We start from the raw sequence: 21,522 nt of genomic DNA on the forward strand, positions 1-21,522 counted from the left end.
CTTGTTTTCAGTTGATTGTGGCTTCACTCTGGATCCCCATGTTGATTAGTAGCAGCTTTAGATTTGAATAACTTTGTTGGTTTAAACTCACTGTTGATGCTCCTTTACCTGTGAGGAGTTTCACACATTTTTTTTTTTTTTTAATTATTTTTTACATTTTATTATTATTACAGTTTTAACAGTTCTATAGACACAAGAATGTGGATACTCATGTCATATTTAAAGTTTAAAAAAGTTTTCTTGTCTTTATTTCTTGCAGGAGAATCCAGCTCTGTCTGTGGCAGTGAAGACGTGTAAAAACTCGACGTCAGACAGCGTCAGAGAAAAGTTCCTCCAGGAAGCTTGTAGGTTCCTTCAGAGTGTTTTTTATCCACATTGAACCTGATAGTGGTTACTGAGGAGTAGCTTCAGTAGTACAGATAAATGTTTGTAAGTGTTTTCTGTATTTCCCTGCAGTGACGATGCGTCAGTTCGACCATCCTCACATCGTGAAGCTGATGGGAGTGATCACTGAGAATCCAGTGTGGATCATCATGGAGCTGTGCACACTAGGAGAGGTAGGACCTGATGGGGTTTACCTTAAAGTGCTGTTAGATGTGCACGTGTTAGAAAGATTTAATTAGTTTCATCACAGACAGTCTTAAACAATGTGAGCCTCATTGTTTGTTTAATAAGACGTATGATTTATCGAGTGAAAATAAGATTTTGAAAATTATTAATTCAAAGGTTTGAGTGTAAATCAGATTATAAAAATAACATCTATAGTGCAAACACGTGAACTGTTTATTTGTCTTTAGGATTTTTACAGTTCTTTGTTCAGTTTGCACCATCACAATGACTTTCATAACTTTCATTATCCAATCTTTTTCCTCATTCCACAAATACATAATTGTCTCTTATTTTACATTTGTCATTGTTGCCTCATTAAATTTTTTAAACAAATATAGAAAAAAATCTTCTTCTTGTCACATTTCATTTCTGTTTTGCATTTTTATTGGACTCTACCATTAAAATAATGTAATAATTTGTGAATGATAATCACTTATTCATTTTCTAATTATTTTATCTCTTTGTGAGGCGATCTGAGCTTCGTTGGCTGTAAACTGTTTGGTTCGGATCCAGAGTGAAAACAAAAGATGGACAAATGTGATTTTGGGTGTTTTTATATATAAAAAAATAATTAAACATCTTTTGTTTAATTTCTTACAAGGCAGTTAATCACACTTTGTTTTGTTTCTGTTTGTGTTATTAGTTGCTTGTTTTACACTTCATTTCACTTTGGTTCTGTTTATCAGTCGTCTGTTTTTCGTGGTCAACTTTTGTTCCAGTGTAGAATAGGTCCGGTTGTTTTCTCAGCTCCAAGTCAAACATGTTTCTGATGAATGTTGGACTCCACCAGCGTCGCTCCTTGGACAGAAAGACGAGGTCAAATCTGAGAAGCGAATTTGCTTTTTACAGATGATGTGGTTCTTTTGGCTTCAGCTGAGTGTGAATCAACCAAGATGAGAGATGGAATCTCCAAGTCTGAAGACATAATTCTGATGGAAACTGTTGGATTACTTCCTCTGGGTTGAAGTCGAGTTCCTCCCCTAAATAAAGGAGTTTCAGTATCTCTGGATTCGACACCTGAGTGTGAGACGGATGGACGAATTGGTTCAACATCAGCAGTAATACAGGCATTGCACTGGACCATAATGGTGAAGATGGAGCTGAATTAGAAGCTCACAATACAACCCTCACGTATGGTTAATGGCCTCTACGCGGCGACCAGATGAACGAGATCATGGATATGAACGGCTGAAACTAGTTTTCTCTGTCAGGTGGCTGAGCTACGAGTTAGAGATCAGGTGAAGAGTTCAGACATGCGGAGGAAGCTCAGAGTGGATTCACCTTGAAAAGATCCAGCTGAGAAGGGTCAAGCTTCTGATCTCCTTCTGGTCTCCAGAACTCACTGGAGCTTTTACATATCTAATCTGGCCTAAGAACACCTCAGGATCTCCTGTAGCTGGAGAACACTGCTGAGGAGAGAACATATGAAGAAACAGGTGGAACTGAAAGTTGTTGCTGCTCTCATTTTTTCTCTCTTTTTTTGTCACTCTTCCCTCCGTAGTTACGATCATTTCTCCAGGTGAGGAAGTACAGTCTGGACCTGGCGTCCCTCATCCTGTACTCCTACCAGCTCAGCACGGCTCTGGCTTATCTGGAGAGCAAACGCTTTGTGCACAGGTACTGAAACTGCAGAATATTCAACATTTAATAAAGAATTTATTACAGCAAGCTGTAAATGTTATAGCAAAGTGGCTGCAGCACCACAACATTCAGATATATTTTACTGTTCACTAGATAATTATTTCCACATAGCAACAGTCAGATATGAAAGAAGATTGTTCATTGGTTCCTTACATAAACCCGCTGCTGCCACCTGTTGGAGGGAGATATACAGTTAAACTTAGTGTTCTGTTATGAATCACAATAAATCCTGATCTGGTGAAAACTGGCCTTTAATTCTGTTGTATCCTCTGCAGGGACATCGCAGCCAGAAATGTGTTGGTGTCTACAGTTGACTGTGTGAAGTTGGGAGACTTTGGTCTGTCGCGATACATGGAAGATAGTTCCTATTATAAAGGTAGTTCAGTATTAAACACACACTTGTTTAAAGCTCCATTATTATTTACATAAACAGAACTGATCAGATTCCTTCATTCCAGCATCTAAAGGTAAGCTGCCGATCAAATGGATGGCTCCAGAATCCATCAACTTCAGACGGTTTACAACAGCCAGCGACGTCTGGATGTTCGGTGAGTTTAAACTTCTGTTTTCTTCTGATTTCAGTAGATTTCATTTCAGGCTGTTTTATGTTCACTCTGTGCCTTTAGGTTGGTCTTTCTCATTGGATATTCTGTCTTTCTAAGGTGTCTGCATGTGGGAGATTCTGATGTACGGCATCAAGCCTTTCCAGGGCGTGAAGAACAATGACGTGATTGGTCGGATAGAGAACGGCGAGCGCCTGGCGATGCCGCCTCAGTGTCCTCCGACTCTGTACAGCCTGATGACCAAGTGTTGGTCGTACGATCCCAGCAAGAGGCCGCGATTTAACGAATTAAAAACGCAGCTCAGGTAATGAACAGAGTGGTTTATTATCATTAAGTTTCAGTTGTCATTTGTATTTATGTTTTACTTAAAAGGAAGAAGTATAAACTCTTCAGATTTTGGATTTCTTTGTATTTTGTGAGTGAAATAACTCCAATGTGAGTTTTTCTTTTTTTTTGTTTAAAACTTATCCAGTAACCCACAGTCCATCTCAGTCTGATGCATAACATTGATTCTAGTCTCAGAATACACTGAACCACTGAGTTTAAATCATGTACAGTCACATTAATGTTTTTTCTTTGCTATTTTTCATTAACTGGTGTCACTTAAGGAACAGTTTCTGGATTTTCTTACACTTTCCCAACAGCAGGTGCCGCTGTCCATCTGTATTAACCTCAATAACATTGAACAAGCAAACAGCTTTTACTTGTTCAAGACATTAAAGATAAATTATCACACAGTCAGAAAACAGAAATGATGAGACTTTTTTATTAAGCAGCAGACTGGATGTTGTTTGTGTGTCTGAAAACTTAGCTGTACATTGTGGAAGCGTGCATATTGAATTAAGAGGGACTCGTGTGAAGTTTGTTCTATAGATGGCATTTCTTTTTCTCATTTATAATACACCTTTTTCCATGTTTACTTCCCATTACATTCATATCAGGCACAGTGTAGTATCTACATCTAAACAAAACTGTCCAAACACAGACTGTACTTCCTGTCTGGGCTGATGACACTGGTTGTCACGGTAACGGATGTGATGATGACAGAAATAAACAAGGAATCACACCTTACCTCCTTGTTAAATGATCTGTAGTTGGATGTTGCTAGATTTTCCATCAGGACTGAATATTGGGCGTGTTGTGATCAGATAAGATGTCACTGCTGGAGATTTAAACACCTATGAGTCAAATATCATCATATTAGTAACAGGAAAGGTGGTTCACTTTGGGAAGATTATCAGGTACTTTTAGGATGAGCAGCCAAAACTGAACAAAATGTTTTAATGCAAATATCAAGAAGATCTGTGTCAATAATCAGGTTAAATCAAAGACTATAAAACTGACATGTTCTGTGTTTTATCTCAGCCAAACATGTTTAGAATTCATGCTAATCAGTGGATGTTCATAGTTAAAACTCCAACACAGAGACAGAAAAACAGCTGCATATAAACAAATTACATTTAGCTTTTTAAAGTACAGTAAGTTTACACACTAAAATACGACTTCCTGCTCTGCTTTCTGCAGCAGACAGACAGTATTTGCTTAAATCTAAGGTCTTTCCTTTGATGAAACCGAACAGGTGAAGTCATATTTTCGCCGTAGACGTGAGCTTTTCCCAGACACTGTTACTCAACACTTCATCACTGCTGAGACGTGAACAGACCTGCAGTTTTTTGGAAGTGATGCTTCAGCCGTTCCCTGTTGGGAAATGAAAACACTGGAGGTCAAGTTTCAGAAGAAAAGCTGAAACTCGATGAAGCTTTAGTGGATTTGCACATGAACAGTGTCGGTGCTTTTATCAGACTCCTTCCAGTTGAACTTTATATTTTTTCTTTGTTGCATGTCAGCAGTATTCCATTTTATGAATATAGATACTGGTTACAAAATATGCTCATCTGCATGTTAGAAGCTTAAATGTAGTTTAGAGCTGCTCTGTGTTTAGTGTTGACATAGTAATAATACATTTTATTTGTATTGTGCTTTTCTGGACATTCAAAGACACTTTACAGGTAAAAGGCAAATAATAAAGCATAAAATCTGCAGCCACAGAGCATCGGTTCTGTTCTAAAAGGTCTGGTCATGTGTTTTCTACACCAAAATCCCCATTTCTCTGGAAACACTGAATATTTTTGATCATCCTGAGCTCCCTAAAATCAGATTAAATTGTATTTCTTGTAGGTCAGTCGTGGCAAATGTGCAAGTTTTCTTTTTGCAACAAGCATCAAACAGTCTGATGCTGATGCAGAAACGATAAAACCTGCGGCCCAAGTGCACAGTTAAAGCTCTATAAAGGTCTATAAATATGTCTCCTTCCCCAAAATCCTAGTTTCTCTGGAAACGCTTAATATTTTCAATCATCATGAACTCACTAAAATCAAGAGTGAACTACACACGTGGACAAAATTGTTGGTACCCCTCAGTTAAAGAAGGAAAAACCCACAATTCTCACTGAAATCACTTGAAACTCACAAAAGTAACAATAAATAAAAATTTATTGAAAATTAAATAATCAAAAACAGCCATTACTTTTGAATTGTTGATTAACATAATTATTTAAAAAAACAAACTAATGAAACAGGCCTGGACAAAAATGATGGTACCTCTATAAAAGATTGAAAACTATTTGACCAGAGTGACATGATTAACTCAGGTGTGTCATTTAATTGACATCACAGGTGTTTCCAAACTCATAATCAGTCAGTCTGCCTATTTAAAGGGAGACAAGTAGTCACCCTGCTGTTTGGTGAAAAGGTGTGTACCACACTGAACATGGACAACAGAAAGCGAAGGAGAGAATTGTCCCAGGACATCCGAAAAAAAATTATAGACAAACATCTTAAAGGTAAAGGCTATAAGACCATCTCTAAACAGCTTGAAGTTCCTGTGACAACAGTGGCTCATATTATTCAGAAGTTCAAGACCCACGGGACAGTAGCCAACCTCCCTGGACGTGGCCGCAAGAGGAAAATTGATGACAAACTGAAGAGACGGATCGTTGGAATTGTATCCAAAGAGCCCAGAGCAACCTCCAAAGAAATTAAAGGTGAACTCCAAGGCCAAGGTACATCAGTGTCAGATCGCACCATTCGTCGTTGTTTGAGCCAAAGTGGACTTCATGGGAGACGACCAAGGAGGACACCACTGCTGAAAAAAACTCATAAAAAAGCCAGACTGGAATTTGCAAAAATGCATGTTGACAAGCCACAAAGCTTCTGGGAGAATGTCCTTTGGACAGATGAGACCAAACTGGAGCTTTTTGGTAAGGCACATCAACTCTATGTTCATAGACTCAAAAACCAAGCATACAAAGAAAAGAACACTGTCCCTACGGTGAAACATGGAGGAGGCTCAGTAATGTTTTGGGGCTGCTTTGCTGCATCTGGCACAGGGTGTCTTGAAAGTGTGCAAGGTACGATGAAATCTGAAGACTATCAAGGCATTCTGGAGAGAAATGTGCTGCCTAGTGTCAGAAAGCTTGGTCTCAGTCGCAGGTCATGGGTCTTCCAACAGGACAACGATCCAAAACACACAGCCAAAAACACCCAAGAATGGCTGAGAGAAAAGCGTTGGACTATTCTAAAGTGGCCTTCTATGAGCCCAGATCTGAATCCCATTGAACATATGTGGAAGGAGCTGAAACATGCCATTTGGAGAAGACACCCATCAAACCTGAGACAACTGGAGCTGTTTGCTCATGAGGAGTGGGCCAAAATACCTGTTGACAGCTGCAGAACGCTCATTGACAAATACAGAAATCGTTTAATTGCAGTGATTGCCTCAAAAGGTTGTGCAACAAAATATTAAGTTATGGGTACCATCATTTTTGTCCAGCCCTATTTCATTAGTTTGTTTTTTAAAATAATTATGTTAATCAACAATTCAAAAGTGATGGCTGATTTTGATTATTTAATTTTCAATAAATTTTTATTTATTGTTACTTTTGTGAGTTTCAAGTGATTTCAGTGAGAATTGTGGGTTTTTCCTTCTTTAACTGAGGGGTACCAACAATTTTGTCCACGTGTGTATGTTTCCTGAAGATATGTTGTAGAAAATGAGATTTGTGCAGCGAAAGGTGTAATGTAAAGTCCCAGAGTCAGTTTTGAAACATTATATGATGTAGTCTTCAGTTTAACTGCAGTTCTTGTGCAGTCTGTAACTGAAATATTTATTTAAGAAAGTAAATAGATATTTCTAGTTGCAGTTGAGCCTCAAATTATTCATAACGTTTCATTTTAAGTAAATTTGTATTTGGCTAGCAGGTTTCTTGTGGCTGGAAATGACAAAAATAAGCAGCGAAAGACAGTAAGACATTGTGTTAGAAATGTAAGTGATGAATTATGATTATTTTAACTGTGTGGTCTCAGTTTATAGTTTATTAAAACGCTCTAAAACAAGGTGCATATTACTGATGATTTGGAATGTTATAGAAACTGCATTTTCTCAAAAATTGTTGATAATTTCAAGGGGTATGAGTAATTTTGGACATAGCATCCTTTAGAAATTTTAAAAAACTGCATAAAAATAGTTAAAATCAGTAATTAACACACATAATAAACTTTCTTACCATCTGTTCTTGGTCAAATATAAATTTATTATAGATCTAAATTCAGTGTGACTTTGAATTGTTTCCAGATCAGCTGTTTATTTTCATGTTTTTTTGCCTCCTGTTCACATGTTAATTCACATTGTTGAGGTGTTAAACATCTTCAGGGAAGCAGCAGCAGGAAGAAGCCGTCATTGTTTCCTTGAACACGGTAGTAGGAAAACCAGAGCACATATTTAACTGCTGTGGTTTTACGAGTTTAAACCAGCGTGACTCACCTGAAGCTCCAGCTCAGGTTCTCTGTGTCAGCATTCCTTGGTCTCTGATAATTCTGCTCCGTTTTCTTTCCAGCTTCACTTCTCAGCTTCTTTTTTTATTCCTGACCTCCTTCACCTTTTCAAACCATTTCCTGACCTTCATTTGTGGCCTCACATGCTGCAGCCATGCTCATTAGTTGGACATGTTAGTTTTACTGGTCTGGTGGAGGAGAACATGTGCTGTGGGTGCTAAGAGCATTTATTTAAATTGACTCTATTAGATGTTGGCATGACTGAGAACCTCTTCCAGCATCCTGGATACCAAGTCAATATTGACCGTGTTTGCTGAGCTTTCTGCCTATTAATAGGAGAAATGGAGCCATATAAGGTTGTACGTTTGGTTTGCTTTGGGTCTGGCTGGCTTTAGTATCATAATATCAATTATAGGTCTGTGCTGCCAAATATGCAGCTCTCAGCTCCGGCTACAGCTTTCCTAGACGTTGGACCAACATGAGTGTTTACAGTGTGGGCAGCTGCCAGGAGCTGCACAGTTCCACAGAACTCACAATGAAGGAGGGAAAAGGCACTAGAAGCTCTGCAGTTCTGATGGTCAGATCACTTTATCCTGACAGTCTGAGGTTCCAGTTAATTCATGTCATGGGGACTTTATAGTGCTGCTGGTTTGTTGAGCTTCATCTCGGTGCTTCGTTCCGCTGCTTTGCTCCCCTAAAGGTTTCTGTTCGATCTTTAAGGTAAAGTATGATCTTCCACTTACCAGACTTTTCGAGATGTTCTGCTGAACATTCGACTCTGAGTTTTGGAGCTGCCTTTCTGTGCAGGTTTTTGTTGCTTCTCGTTTTTTTGCAGTTTACTTTGAAAAAATAAGGTGAGATTTAAGTTTTTTGAAAGAGAACACTCGGGTGATCTTGCTCTTTGGCTTCAGCTGAATATTTCTGACACTGTAATCCTAAACCTCCATTATTTATCATTCCAGAAGGATGCCTGTATCTAAGTGTGATGTTAAATTAGTTTAGATCTGATAAATTCTTCACTTGTGGTTGAACTGCAGCTCTCAGGTGGGAGACTATGTGAAAGTACAGCAGGCCGTCGCTGAGCGGCTTCAGACTGTTGAGTCAGTCTGAGCATGTAAAACTGAGGAGGTTTTGTTGTTCCAGGTGCTCACACAGATTCATACATGAGCTCATTTACTGTTAAACTATGTGGCAACGCTGGCAGGTCGACTGGTGACTTACATTTCTGATGAACTGGTCGTTGAATATGAAGTTATGCTGGTAAAAATTTAGAGAAAAAGCATTTATGATCAGACAGAGCAGCTGTTTGTTGCCTTTAACTGTTTAACTCCAGATTTACATCATTTAGCATTAAAATAAAAACTTCTTCTGCAGATAAGATTAAGAATAAATGTGAAACAGCTAAAAAATAAACAGTTGAAGGTGTAAAGATATGTTTCTGAGCTGATAAAGTAATAAATTCAGGTTTCAAACAGATTATTTTATTGACATATTTGGCAATTTTTTATCACGTTTAAGATTACAGACAGTTGTTGTTGACCTTTAAATATTTTGATAATTATTTCTTCAGTTTGAGTAATTTTTTTAAGAGATAAAGGTCAGAATTTTCTGATTTCAGCCTCTTAAATGTGAGTATTTTTCTTTTTCTTTACTCCTCTGTGACAGTAAACTTTTAGATTTTGGACCAAATAGGAAATATGAAGACGTCATCTTAGACTTTGGAAAACAATGAGCGACATTTTACTTCATTCTCTTACATTTTATATGCAAAAATTAATCAATTACTTCAAAAAATACTCAAAATATTAACTGACAGTATTGGATCAGCTGATTAGACTAATTAAAGATGTACATTTCATTGAGTTTCTGATGTTTGCGTCGCTATTCAGTGCCTTTATTTAGGTCTGATTGTGTTGCCGTTGTTGTGTAGAGTAGCGCCGGTTGTGTTGTGATGGAAAGAAGCTGGACGGACTCTGACAGCTGCAGACACACAAACACTCAGCAGGAGACAACAGAACACAAATAGAAGTGATGACTGAAGGATTGTTTCAGGTTTCTGTTCTGGATTCAGGCTTCGGTTGGGTTTAGCCGCGGTTTTATCAGGAATCAGGTCAGTGAGTAATTTCTGGGATTCTTTGGAGTGTTTGGGTTCAGGGTGTGGAGACGTTGCTTCATCTTTACGTGATTCAGTTTGTTGTTGGGCAATGTCAGCCACAGATTGACTGCTTTAGTTGCTTTGAGAGTTTTCCTGCAACCTCAGCAAATGCATGGCGTCAGTGTGTGAAGTTAAAAGCAAATGGGAACATTCTGGATCAAATGTGGCGTATTCTGAAACGAAATGCAGAAACTTCACCCCTGGGCAATGTAGACTTAGAGATTTGGTTCTGTTTTTAAAGCTATAACTGGTTCTTTACTGCAGCTGTTGTTTGCTGAATGTTTCGGGTTTTATCTGAGGCAGCGGTGAGATATTTCACTAAATGGAATTAGATTTTCCTCAGACTGGTGGCTTGTGTTTGTGTGTAGAGCGTTCATTATGCAGGAGGCTCAGCAGCCGCCGTTATGAAACTCAGAACGACGTGTTTTAATGAGGATGTCAGTCTGTTTTCATATTTACAGCAGGAGGCAGAAAACCACTGAAGCAGGCAGTTTGTTGAGTGAATGCGCATTTCTGAGAGTCAAAAAACAAAACATCCTGCTGGCAGTTTCTGTAACAGAGTGAGTCCGGTGGTATTGTGTCTTTATAGCTCGTTCTAAATAATAAAAGTAGATTTGTTTGGCTTTTTTCGCTTTGTTAAAGGATGTTTTTCTGGGTTACTCACACTGTAGAAGATTTCACACCTTGTCTGATGTCAGCAGAAAGACAGAAACCGTTCATTTATGTCGTTACTCACCTCATACCTGGACCTGCTGGAAAACAAAACTTTGTGTGATGTTATACGGCAGAGTTGACTGATTATCAGCCAGTTATTACAGCCAATATTTATTCTTTTCAAACCAGTTCCTGCTGAAGTAAAAGGCACCACTTTGGCTCTGACGCAGCCATCTATCACCATGGTTACCAGCCTATTAACACTGAGGGATAAATGTGGAAAAGTTTTATTTCAACACATGTAAAACATGTTAAAGTGTTCATCTCAATTTCATGTTCATTTCTGTATTTGTACAGTAACTTGTGACAACAGCAGCAGCCTTATGTATGTATTTATCATGACAGCAGGTTAAATAAAACCCTTTCTGTCTTGTATGATCATGTTTTTTTTCCCTTTCTTCCAGCACTATCTTAGAGGAGGAGAAGGTCCAGCAGAAAGAGAGGAACCGGATGGAGATGAGGAGGCAGGTCACCGTTTCATGGGACTCTGGAGGTTCAGACGAAGCTCCACCTAAAGTAAGACACGACCGAGACACGTCTTTGTATGAACGAGACTAAAACTGGTGTGTTTGTGGTGCAAGTCCACAGCTTTGATCACAACTTCACATATTCTGATGTTAAGTTGGTGTTCAATAATCACCATAAATTCTACTTTAATGAAAGTTTTGCATTTCAGTTGTTCTTGGTTTTGAAAAAGGGGTGATTAGTTAGACTTAGTGAGTGGAGATTCTGCACTGGACCGTGTTACATTTAGCAACTATAACACAGTCCAGTATGATCTCAACAATAAACAGAACCTCCATTTAAAATTTTAAAAAAAACTTTAAAAGCTTCATAAAAGTGGAATTAATGTCAGAGTTGTTGCCTTTAAATACATCACATTTCACGCGTGTCTGATAAAGTGGTCAGTGGGGGTTTATCTGTTCAGGGATTTTCCTACATAGAAGAAATTTTTGGCAACTTAAAGAAATTTTGCAAAAAAAAAAAAAAACTCACAAAATGATTAGAATTGCAAATATTTTAGCCAGTTTTGCTACTAATGTTCAATTTCTTCTAGCCTAATATAATTTTTTGTCAGAAACAGGCAGAGAAAGGAGCAGTTTTCTGCTTCACTGTTTGTGCACCGTTAATGCTGACAGAGGCAGGGAAATCCCCGATAATGTCCACGTTGCTGCTTTATTGTTAACAGCGACTTACCTGATTTGTTTCCTCAAAGTTTCTGCAGGAGTCTTGTGACATGTTTGGTTAAATTACAGCTAAGGTCAGAACAAACAGATGTGAGAAGGTTTGTGCTCTTCAGTCCAGATTTTTTCTACAAGCTCAGTCTCATGTTATGGGAGAAAATTCCCCCCACAAAATTCTCTCAAAGAAATGTGCAAACAGTCAGAAGTCTGTTTATGTCACATTTTAGATGCTTCAACAGCTTTTGTGCATAGAATAAACATATGACTGTAGTGATGACATCTGGTCTCTAAAAATGACCAAGATCTGGAACAAGATCAGTAGAAAACTTCTGTTTCTGCTCGTCTTTCATCACATAAACTGCTGCTCAAAAGGTGGACGTCCTAAATGATGTTTTTACAGATATAGCAGCACTTGTCAACCTGTTCCTCCCCCACCCTTCAGCTTGTTGCCCCAGCTGCTGCCTGCTTCACCCCCACTAACTGCCCCGATGCCCTGCTGTTTGCATCTGTTAGCTGCTTCTTTGGGTTACAGCTGAGGCCATTTGTCTTGAACAGGAGCTCAGGAGTGTGACAGATGTTTTCTAACCCTCTGAACGGTTTAGTTCATTTGCTCCTGCAACATTTTTCCTCACTGTTGGCTCATCAATCCTGCACCTTTATGGAGATTAAAAAATGCTTAGAACTTATAATGCCATAAAGCCTACAAAATTTGGCAAATGGTTTTTGAAAAAAAGTGAAGAAAAAATCTAAAAATGAACATGTTGAGCATTTTCAAAATACCCACAGTGTTGCTAACAGATCTAATGTTAGATGTTGAACTACCTCTGCTTCCTCCTCAGACTTCTTCCTCTTTACCCTCCTCATCAGATGTTTCACCATGCTGAATGTATCTTCCATCAACTTGCTCCTCTGTTTACTGTTTTTGAGCCATGCTGCATTTATTTTATTGATCCAACAGCTTTGATGTTCCTAAGTAACATTAAATTGTTAAAGAATTACCTAAAAATGGCCCAAAATGACTCAAAACTTGTCTAAAATAACTTGTCTAAAGTGCCGAAAAATGCCCAAATTAACTTAAAACTATCCAAAATTACTTGAAACTAGTTGAAATGACTCAAAAAAAAAAGTTCAAAACAACAGTTTTGAACAATTTGGACAGTATTTATTCCATTTCCACGTGTCTGCTCACCAGCTGTAGAACGATGTTTCACCATGCTGAATGTTTCTTCCAACAACCAGCTCCTCTGTTTACTGTTATTTTATTGATCCAGTGAGTTTGATTTTCCTCTAAATTTCTATAATTATAGTACATGTCTCTGTCAACACAGCCGAATAGTCCCTGAATTTATGCCACATGACTGATGGTCGAGGCCGAGTCAGTCATAGTTTCTTGGTTGTGTCAAGAAAGTAGAAAAAAGTTCATTTTGGTAGCATTTTTTGCAGAATAAGGATATTTTAATGATGATTGGATTAATTTCCCCGACAAAACCATTTGTCACACATGATTAGTTCAAGGACTGTCAGAAAGGTAAAAATCCAGCATTTTAAAAAATTTTTTGTAGTTTTTCTCTATGATAAAGAGTATAATTTGACACTTTTGAAAAGATTCCATGTATTGTAAACCTCCCGGTGTGTTTCAGGGTTCAGAAGCCGTCAGTCGGGCTATTTGTGTCATTTAATTGATAATAAAAGGAATTAAAATGCTTCTTCTTTAAGCAGCAGCTGGACTGGTTCAGATGTGATTCACTGGATGTTTTAGGATTCAGAATTCGTCTGCCTCCTCTCCCTGTCTTTACCTTTTTATTTCTACCTGTCCATCCTCCACCTGTCTCTGTGTTTGCAGCCCAGCCTCCGTCCCTCCCTGCTGCCCACCTTCACTATGGAGTCTGTTTCCTCTTATTATCATCATCATTATCATCATCACTGTCATCCAAACCAACACTTTGCCTCTCAGCTTTGCCTCTGCTCTGGGAACCTTCATCCTTCACCTCCTCTGAACTCCTCCTCCTCCCCCTGTCATCATCTTCCACCAAACATCTCCTACTACAGCAGCTCTGTGTCTCCTCCTGAATCTATTCCCTCTCTGCTGCTTCACTCTAACATCTGTTCAGACAGACACCACAGCACCAGTCCTCCCACTAACAGTCTCCACGTCCCTCCAGTTCTGTCCCGGTCCAGTCCGACCCTCAACGTTTGTCCCCAGGCCCACCAGAGCATCACTCCTAACCCTAAAGCTCTGCTGCTGTCCAGCTTTCACCTTCATCCCAGTGATCCCAGCAGCCCACTCTGTCCTGGCTCTGCCCCCCTGGTCCTTCCTCCAGCCCTCAGTCAGCCCTCCTCTACCCCTCCCAGCCTTCCTGTAACCCCTTACCCAACTCCCTCCATCTCCTCCCAGAGAGCCCTGAAGGCAGGTGGTGAAAACTGCACCGAAGCTTCATTCTGACAACAAACTGCATCCAGATCAAAAACAGCTGCAATGTTCCTGTTTGTAGAGCCTCTGATTAATATCCAGGAAAGTTACAAGGGAAAAATCCACATTGCTGAGAAATTTTTCATTTTTTCCCATCTTTTTTAGTTTAAAACATGAAATATTACAGAATAAATACGAAACAATCAAAGTTACAGTTCAGAAAACATTTTGTATATTTGTTTCGAGTTTAATACTAAAATTGGTGTGAAAAACAAAAACAGTAATTTAACAGCGGAGACGGACATCAGTTCTGCAAATTAACTTTACTACTGTAGTTAAGGTTTTATTGTTGAACAGTTTGCTCTTAAAATGACTGAGAAAATAATGTTTTCAGGCCTTTAAAGTTTAATGTCCTTGTTTCTTGCACAGTCACTTCTCTGTTTTCTCACCAGTTGTCCATTAGTGTGGTTTAATCAGTCACTTTGTGTCATCTTGGAAATATTTGCAGTCATGGCTTAAAATTTAGGAAACATATTACCGTAAAAAAAATACTGTTTGTTTAACTCAAAGTTTTTACAAAGAAATTGTGCTGGTGGAACTTCAGTTTTAGCTAATTTTTACAGTCAAAATTAGACATTTAAAAAAGGAAGTTGCAGCATTTTTTGATGAGTTTTCTTCTAATGACTAACCTCCAACCTTTAAACCATAATCATGTTTTTTTCAGACTGTAGCATCTCTGTGTTTGTGTGTTTGCTGGCTGCATGTGTTTTTCCTGCTGTTGAAACGTCCTCTGTGACTGAACGCGTTTCTAAAGTGTCGTCGGATTATTGCTCCTATTTCTGTCCGGTTCAGATGCCTGTGATGAATCCTAAATCCTCTGAACTAACAGTGTGACCCATACAACACACATGGAACCTTTAGAATAGATCATGAGCTTAAAAAGAAAAACATGAATACTTTTTAAAAAAACCTATAAATATCACTGGTATGTACATTTGACTTTACATTCTGTATTTAATTAGATCACGTTCATTTATTTCTACTGAAGCTTCAAAGAACATGTGAATGTTGGATTAAGGCAGCTACTATAAATACATAAAGGCGGAGTTTAAAGGTCTGTTTCTTCTGACTTTCTGTCACCTTCAGCTACAATTGAGCCCAACGTTATTCAGATCCATGACTATTTTTGACTTAAAGGGAATTTTTATTACTTCTGGCTGGAAATGAAGCAAACAAGTGACGTAAACTGATTAAGACATTGTGTTAGAGATGCTGAATTTGAACTTTTTCTGTATTGGATTTACATTTTTACTAAAAAATTGCCATGTCTGTTGATATAATTGCAGATTTTTGAGGAACTACAGCTTCTGTTCCCAAAGAGGGAAGATTTTGATCATGAATTCTGTGGACTTGAAAACGGGGGCAAGAAAAACATACAACAGCATCCCTGTAGTCAAACATGGTGGTCAAAATGAAACCTTGAGACCTTGTCAGAGCAAACAGCATCAAGAGTAGATGATCGCAGTAATATTCTGGAGGCAAATATCAGACAAACTCCTGAAAAACTTTGTCTTGGGCAGCATTGGACCGTCCAACAAGACTATGATTTGAAACGTGCAGCCAGAATAGTGAAGAAATTGTTAAAAGAAGGATGCTTCCAGTCAAATAAACATTTACTATGGATTATAATTTAGCCTGACTGAATAATTTAGGCTTAACTGTACTATCTATAGGGATGTGTTAAGACAGTTACTAAGAGGGAGTTTAAAGGTCTGTTTGCTGTAACGGCTGACTTGTTGTTGTTTTCTGGTTGGTAGCTAAACGGTTCATTAGTTTTTGTGGGTTAACCAGTTTTCTGAAGTGAAAGTTGAGTCTTCTGTCATCAGCCTCCAACATTTTAAATTCATGGAAAGAATCTCTGAAAGTAAAATATAGTCACAGTTCTGTTCCTCTTAATGATACTGTACAGTACAGAGGACTCCTTTCTTATGGAGTTATGTAATCAGATTACATGTTTTCACAGTGATGAGTTAGTTTAAAGAAAAATGTGAGATGATCTGCCTTGAAATCATTTTTAAATCACACAATCTGTTTAAATGCAGAAGAAAATGAAGCTTAGTTGATCCTGCATTTATGTTTTAGGAGGTTTGACAAACTGCATTCTATAAAACAGTCCCAGGTTAACAATTCATGCTTGAATTTAGGTTTTCTCTGGTATCATTGAAGCTCCAGACCATGTTGGTGAAACTCTGGAGACTAGAAGCTTCTCTGTGCACAGCTACTAATCTATTGGCGTTTAGGGAACACTAGGAAATCCTGGTGTCTTAATATGGCTGGGAACAGAGCTTTTGCTGTAGAGCATCAGTGTCCTGAATTGAAATGTTAAAAACACATTGTGGATCCTTGTTAAAATGTTGAAACTAACTGTGGTCAAAGTCCCAGGTCATCTTTACAAAAGCAAAAACTAAACATTTTATCTGCACCTTTATTCCAGTTAAAGATCATATAATTAACGTGTACGGAAAGCTTTGCTTAAAATATATTATTCTGCACCAAAAGGAACAGTGAAAACATGTGATGCATCTAAAATTTGAAGCTGATTGACCTGAATGAAATCTGGGTTTATTCTTTCCTTTTACCTGAGAATTTTAGGTAACACATAGATGTAGGGATGTTTGAAATTGAATTTTTTTTTCCCAATAACCAATACGCTGATATTGTCCAACTCTCAATTTCCGATTCCGATATCAACCGATACTGATATATGTGGGCTTGGAAATAATTCCAAACCACAAACATATTGTTAGTCAGACACAGCAAACTTGTTAGCTACAGACTTGATGATGTGATCATTTGCGTGCTGGTAAATGCCAGTGAAATTCAGGCATTAATTTATCGGTTTTTATGATAGGCATAAAAAAACGATAACGACATTGAGTGATATTACATTTTTATGTCAATATCGGACCGATAATATCAGTGGTCCAATATTATCGGACATCCCTACATAAGGGTACATGTTTTATGTGGAAAAAAGAACCTCGTTGATTATCATTGTCACAAAACTGGGACACTAACAGATCTGTAAAGAAGCAGAAACAACTTTTTAAAGTAGAAAACCATTTGGTCCTTCATTCTGAAATTCAAATATTCGTTCAAAAGTCTCCATATAGTAGCTGATTCTGGTGTAAAAATTTGGTCGACCTCCAGTCTGTCTCTTTTTATTCTGATTGTTCCGTTAACGTGAATCTGCTCGGTGCAGATTCAGCTCTCCCAGAAATGATTTTGTAGCATGTTGACCGACATGCTGAAGGTTTCTGTGTGAACATTTGAAGCTGGTTTGTGTCTCGTCTTCAGTGTCTGTCTTGTCTGCTTCTCTTTGTCTTTTCTTTGTCCCTTCCTGTTTTCCTTCCTTGTCTTTCTTTGCTGTGTCTTTGTCTTGCTGTCGGAGGTCTGGTCCAGAGAAAGCTACTATGACAGACTGTGGAAGGTAGAAGTTCAAAGCCTGCTGTGTCCTTCTGAGAGGGAAACAGTTCATCCACCTGCAGCAGCTTCATGTCAACCAGCCGACAGAAGATCGACTCTGTGGCTTCACCAAACATTTCTGTTTTCAGCTCTGACCAGAAACCGAAAAGGATCAAACCTCTCAGACTCCACTGAACTCTGATCAGCAGAAGCTTGGATTTAACTATTAACTTTTTTTTTAAATTGTTTTGCTGATTAGTCATATTTACACATTTTTTTCTGGTCAGCAGCAGTAAAACTGACAGTTTGCTAGAAATAGAAGTGTTTGGTGAACATCTGTGTGTTTAAACTGCATCACATCTAACCAGCAGCTAGCCAGTTTACCCAGTAATCCATGTTTTAACAGGACCGCTAGTTAGATCCGGTTGAACTAACAGCTTGTTGGACTTGCGGCCCGGTGGGTGGTCCCTGTTCTGATTGACAGCTAACCCGGCCACACAAACAGCTCCTGGGTTTGTGTGTTGATGGTCTGAATGACTCCCATCTTGTAACGTTTAATTGTATAGGAGGAAGATGATCCAACATGGTGACTGTGTTTTTTCTTCTTTCTGTGTATCTGTAGCCCAGTCGACCCGGATATCCCAGTCCTCGGTCCAGTGAAGGTTTCTACCCAAGTCCTCAGCATCCTGGACACTACCAGGTAAACAAAGAGTAAATTATGTGAAGTTTTCTTTACTGTTAATCTGGCAGCAGCTGAATATTTTGACTTCATGTCTGAATGAGCTCCTAAAAGTCATGACTGGTGATGTAAGTTCGACCAAGTAGTACGCAAGCGACTTTTTTTGATCTCCAATATTGGTCTAGAAACGCCAAAGAGGAAAAACAAAATTACTGCAATAAAGGCGGTTAGAGACATTTGATGAAACATTTACAGGAGCTGAAGTTCAGTTTGTTGCTTGCAGCTGTTTGTAGGAGTCTTTCCTCTCAGTTTATTCAATCCCTCAACTCAACTTTATTATTTGTCCCTTGAAGGGCGACTTGTTATGCGGCAGCTTACACAAGCACTCCCAATAAGCAAACAGCAAAGAACAAATTAAAGGAAATGTTTTTTTTGTTATTAAAAGTTAAACAAAAAAACAGTAAAAATGCAGTAAAAACACAATAAAAAGCGTAAAAGCATAAATTTAAATGAAAACAAATGTGACACGAAACATAAGATAGACATGGACGTTAGCAGAAATCTTATGTAGTCTGCTTAATCTTATATGTGTCAACCATCACTTAATCAGCAGCATCAAGACAGTATAAAGTAAAGTAAAAACAGGATAAAGTGCATCGCAGTGCATGATAAAGTACAGCAGCAAAAACACAGTTTGTTACCTCCTCTTCTCAGCATTTATAACTCAGATAGAGGTAAGCACAAAGGAGAACTTATGCCTGTTTTTGTGATCTGGGGTACTCCCAGATGAAGGCTGGAGGGGAGCAACTTATACTCCTGGTTAGGAGGATGAGTAGCATCCATAAGAATAGACTCAACACTGCTGTTCTTAAATTGAGAGATTTTGTGCATTTACATGTGTGGAGCGACAGAAGTAACTTTATTATTAATAATTATAATAGCCAGTGGCTAACCATGTACCGTTCTCCCAGATGGCCGGGTATCCAGGCCCTCACACTCTTCCTTCGGTGCCCAGCGCCTTGTACCCCCCACCAGCCGCCATGATGGACACCCACCACGCTCACACTCACCCCCGGCACCACGTGCACAGTCACTCACATGTACAGCACCTTCCTCAGCCGCATGGACCGGACATGGCTCTGTGGGGATCTGCAATGGAGGTGAGACTTCAAGTTATACAGACACACACAGACCTGCACACACCAAAACACACAGTTGAACATGCTGTTGAAGATCAGCCATAGACACTTTATATTGTTAGTAGCAATAATACCGAAATGTATTGTCAAAATCTTGCATCTGCAACAAAAAAATCCAGTGAAAGTGGTCGATATTATTTTTTTTTAAATCATGGAAGTAAAAGTTGGTTTTATTTTATAAAATATGTCAGCCAGTTAAACCTGACAGTAGGCCATTAAACTGATCACTCACCAGTCCTCTAGAGTGACTCCGGTCCTCAGGTGAACCTATAACCAGGTTTTTCTAAACGGGTTTCTTTTCAGGTGAACTCAGTTTGTGTGTTTTCTGCTTCACACCAGCAGCTCCTTTATTTTCAGTTTGTGTTCGTCGTCATCTCAGTTCAGCATCTCATCAGTCTGGTGTTCGTGTCTGTCTGTCGTGTGCATGTTTCCCTCCATGTGTTTGTGTGCACATCTGTTCTGCTGCGCTTGTCTTGTGTTGCACATTGTGTGCGTGTGTGTGTGTGTGTGTGTGTGTGTGTGTGTGTGTGTGTGTGTGTGTAGGACGGTGCAGTAGACTTGCAGCAGTGTGTAGAGCAGCAGTGCCTGTTAATGGAGGAACAGCTGATGATACAGCAGCAGCAGATGGAGGAGGATCAGAGGTGGCTGGAGCAGGAGGAGAGGCTGCTGGTAACACACAGCAGACACACAAAACACACAAACAGACAAAAACACGCTAAACTCAGGCTGCAGCTGTAGATTTACTCTAATTCTCTTCAACATTACTGCCTTCATACTGCAGCTCTGTTTAGGCAGAACTTACACAACCGAAGTAAAAATCCGTTTGTATTTTAGAGGCAAACAAACAAAGATCTGCTGCCATATTTTAAAATACAAAAGCGATCTTTTGTATATTTTGCCACTTTAAGACTAATTTCATCCTCAAATCAGCACAAGCATCAGAAAGTGTCTCTGCATAATCATGAACATTTCTCTGTCTCAGAATAAAGAGAACCAGCCGTGATTTAAGAGCTTTGATGCGTTCTTGTTGGTTGTTCTTTATTGTTCTGTGATGTTGTGCATGTTTAATTGCATCAGTGTTCACTTGCTGTCTTATTATTTGCGTTTAAAGTGTTTTTTGAGTTGCTATGTGCATGAATCATGTTTTTGTTTATCATGGTATCAATACACTTTAACTGAGACTTTACTGGAAAGTGACCATGAACTTATTTAAATATGAAGTGACACATTTAGATGCTGTAAAATTATCTGAAAGGGGCTCTAGCTTTTTCAGGAATCAGAAATATTTTATAGACCCTGATGTTACAGTTGCTCCCATTCAAAGTAAACAATCGAAGCAGAATAAAATAGATAAACATAAGTGCAAAATATGAAAAATAATATAAACATAAGTAGAAACAGTTTAATTATAAATGTGAAATGGGCTTTTCCTTGAAAATAAAGTGTAATAAGTGGTGTGTAATTGCACGTTATTGAGTGTTTACTGAAGAAGTGAACTGAGAAATTGTTCATCTATTGGTACTGAAACATGGTGAGCAATTTGGCTTCATGTGTGCTAGAGTGTCTTTAAATAAAGTATTTCATCCTCAGTCTTTCTACGCATTCATGGTGGTTCTCTGCTGATATCTAACAATCAGGAAGCACATTAATTGGAGGCTGTAGGCCAGAGAAAGCTGCTGTCTTCTTCAACAGAGTTTTAGACATAATCGGGCTGCATGTATGTATTGTTTTGCTCTTTAACTTCATACTCTGAGCTGATATTTGTGTGAAATTCCTCCCGAGATTAATTCTTTCAATAGTGATTAGTTAAAAGAGATGAACTAACTACAGTAAATCTGACTGCAGTGTGAGCAAAGACTTTTAAAATATGGATAAAAATGGACGTTAGACTCTTCAGCAGAACTTTTGTGGAAGACGTATGAAAGACTCATTTATTTAACACCCATGAATTACATTGTATAAAATTGTACTAAAATTTAAGTACTGTTTTGGGAAGTTCCCATGTCAAGACAGAAAATGAAAACCAACTATTTAATCAAGTTAAAATTTTCTCCTATTTTATTTCTTTTTC

The 21,522-nt window shown here is 38.5% G+C and overlaps 1 protein-coding gene across 13 annotated transcripts in view; it reads left to right on the forward strand.

The window, feature by feature from the left end:
- Positions 1-21,522, forward strand: part of LOC110963358 (focal adhesion kinase 1-like) — a 75,007-nt gene that overhangs the window by 42,238 nt on the left and 11,247 nt on the right. For 11 of the 13 annotated variants that reach the window (XM_051957364.1, XM_051957365.1, XM_051957362.1 and 8 more), the window contains 10 exons: positions 260-344; positions 457-557; positions 2,111-2,226; positions 2,526-2,626; positions 2,709-2,798; positions 2,913-3,117; positions 10,919-11,030; positions 18,196-18,273; positions 19,224-19,412; positions 19,995-20,120. In XM_051957364.1, the coding sequence (XP_051813324.1) occupies positions 260-344; positions 457-557; positions 2,111-2,226; positions 2,526-2,626; positions 2,709-2,798; positions 2,913-3,117; positions 10,919-11,030; positions 18,196-18,273; positions 19,224-19,412; positions 19,995-20,120 (1,203 nt within the window). The remainder of the gene's footprint in view (positions 1-259; positions 345-456; positions 558-2,110; positions 2,227-2,525; positions 2,627-2,708; positions 2,799-2,912; positions 3,118-10,918; positions 11,031-18,195; positions 18,274-19,223; positions 19,413-19,994; positions 20,121-21,522) is intronic. The other 2 variants (XM_051957367.1, XM_051957366.1) reach the window with 1 other exon arrangement.

Source organism: Acanthochromis polyacanthus, chromosome 12 (assembly GCF_021347895.1).
Source record: "Acanthochromis polyacanthus isolate Apoly-LR-REF ecotype Palm Island chromosome 12, KAUST_Apoly_ChrSc, whole genome shotgun sequence".
NCBI lineage: Eukaryota > Metazoa > Chordata > Actinopteri > Pomacentridae > Acanthochromis > Acanthochromis polyacanthus.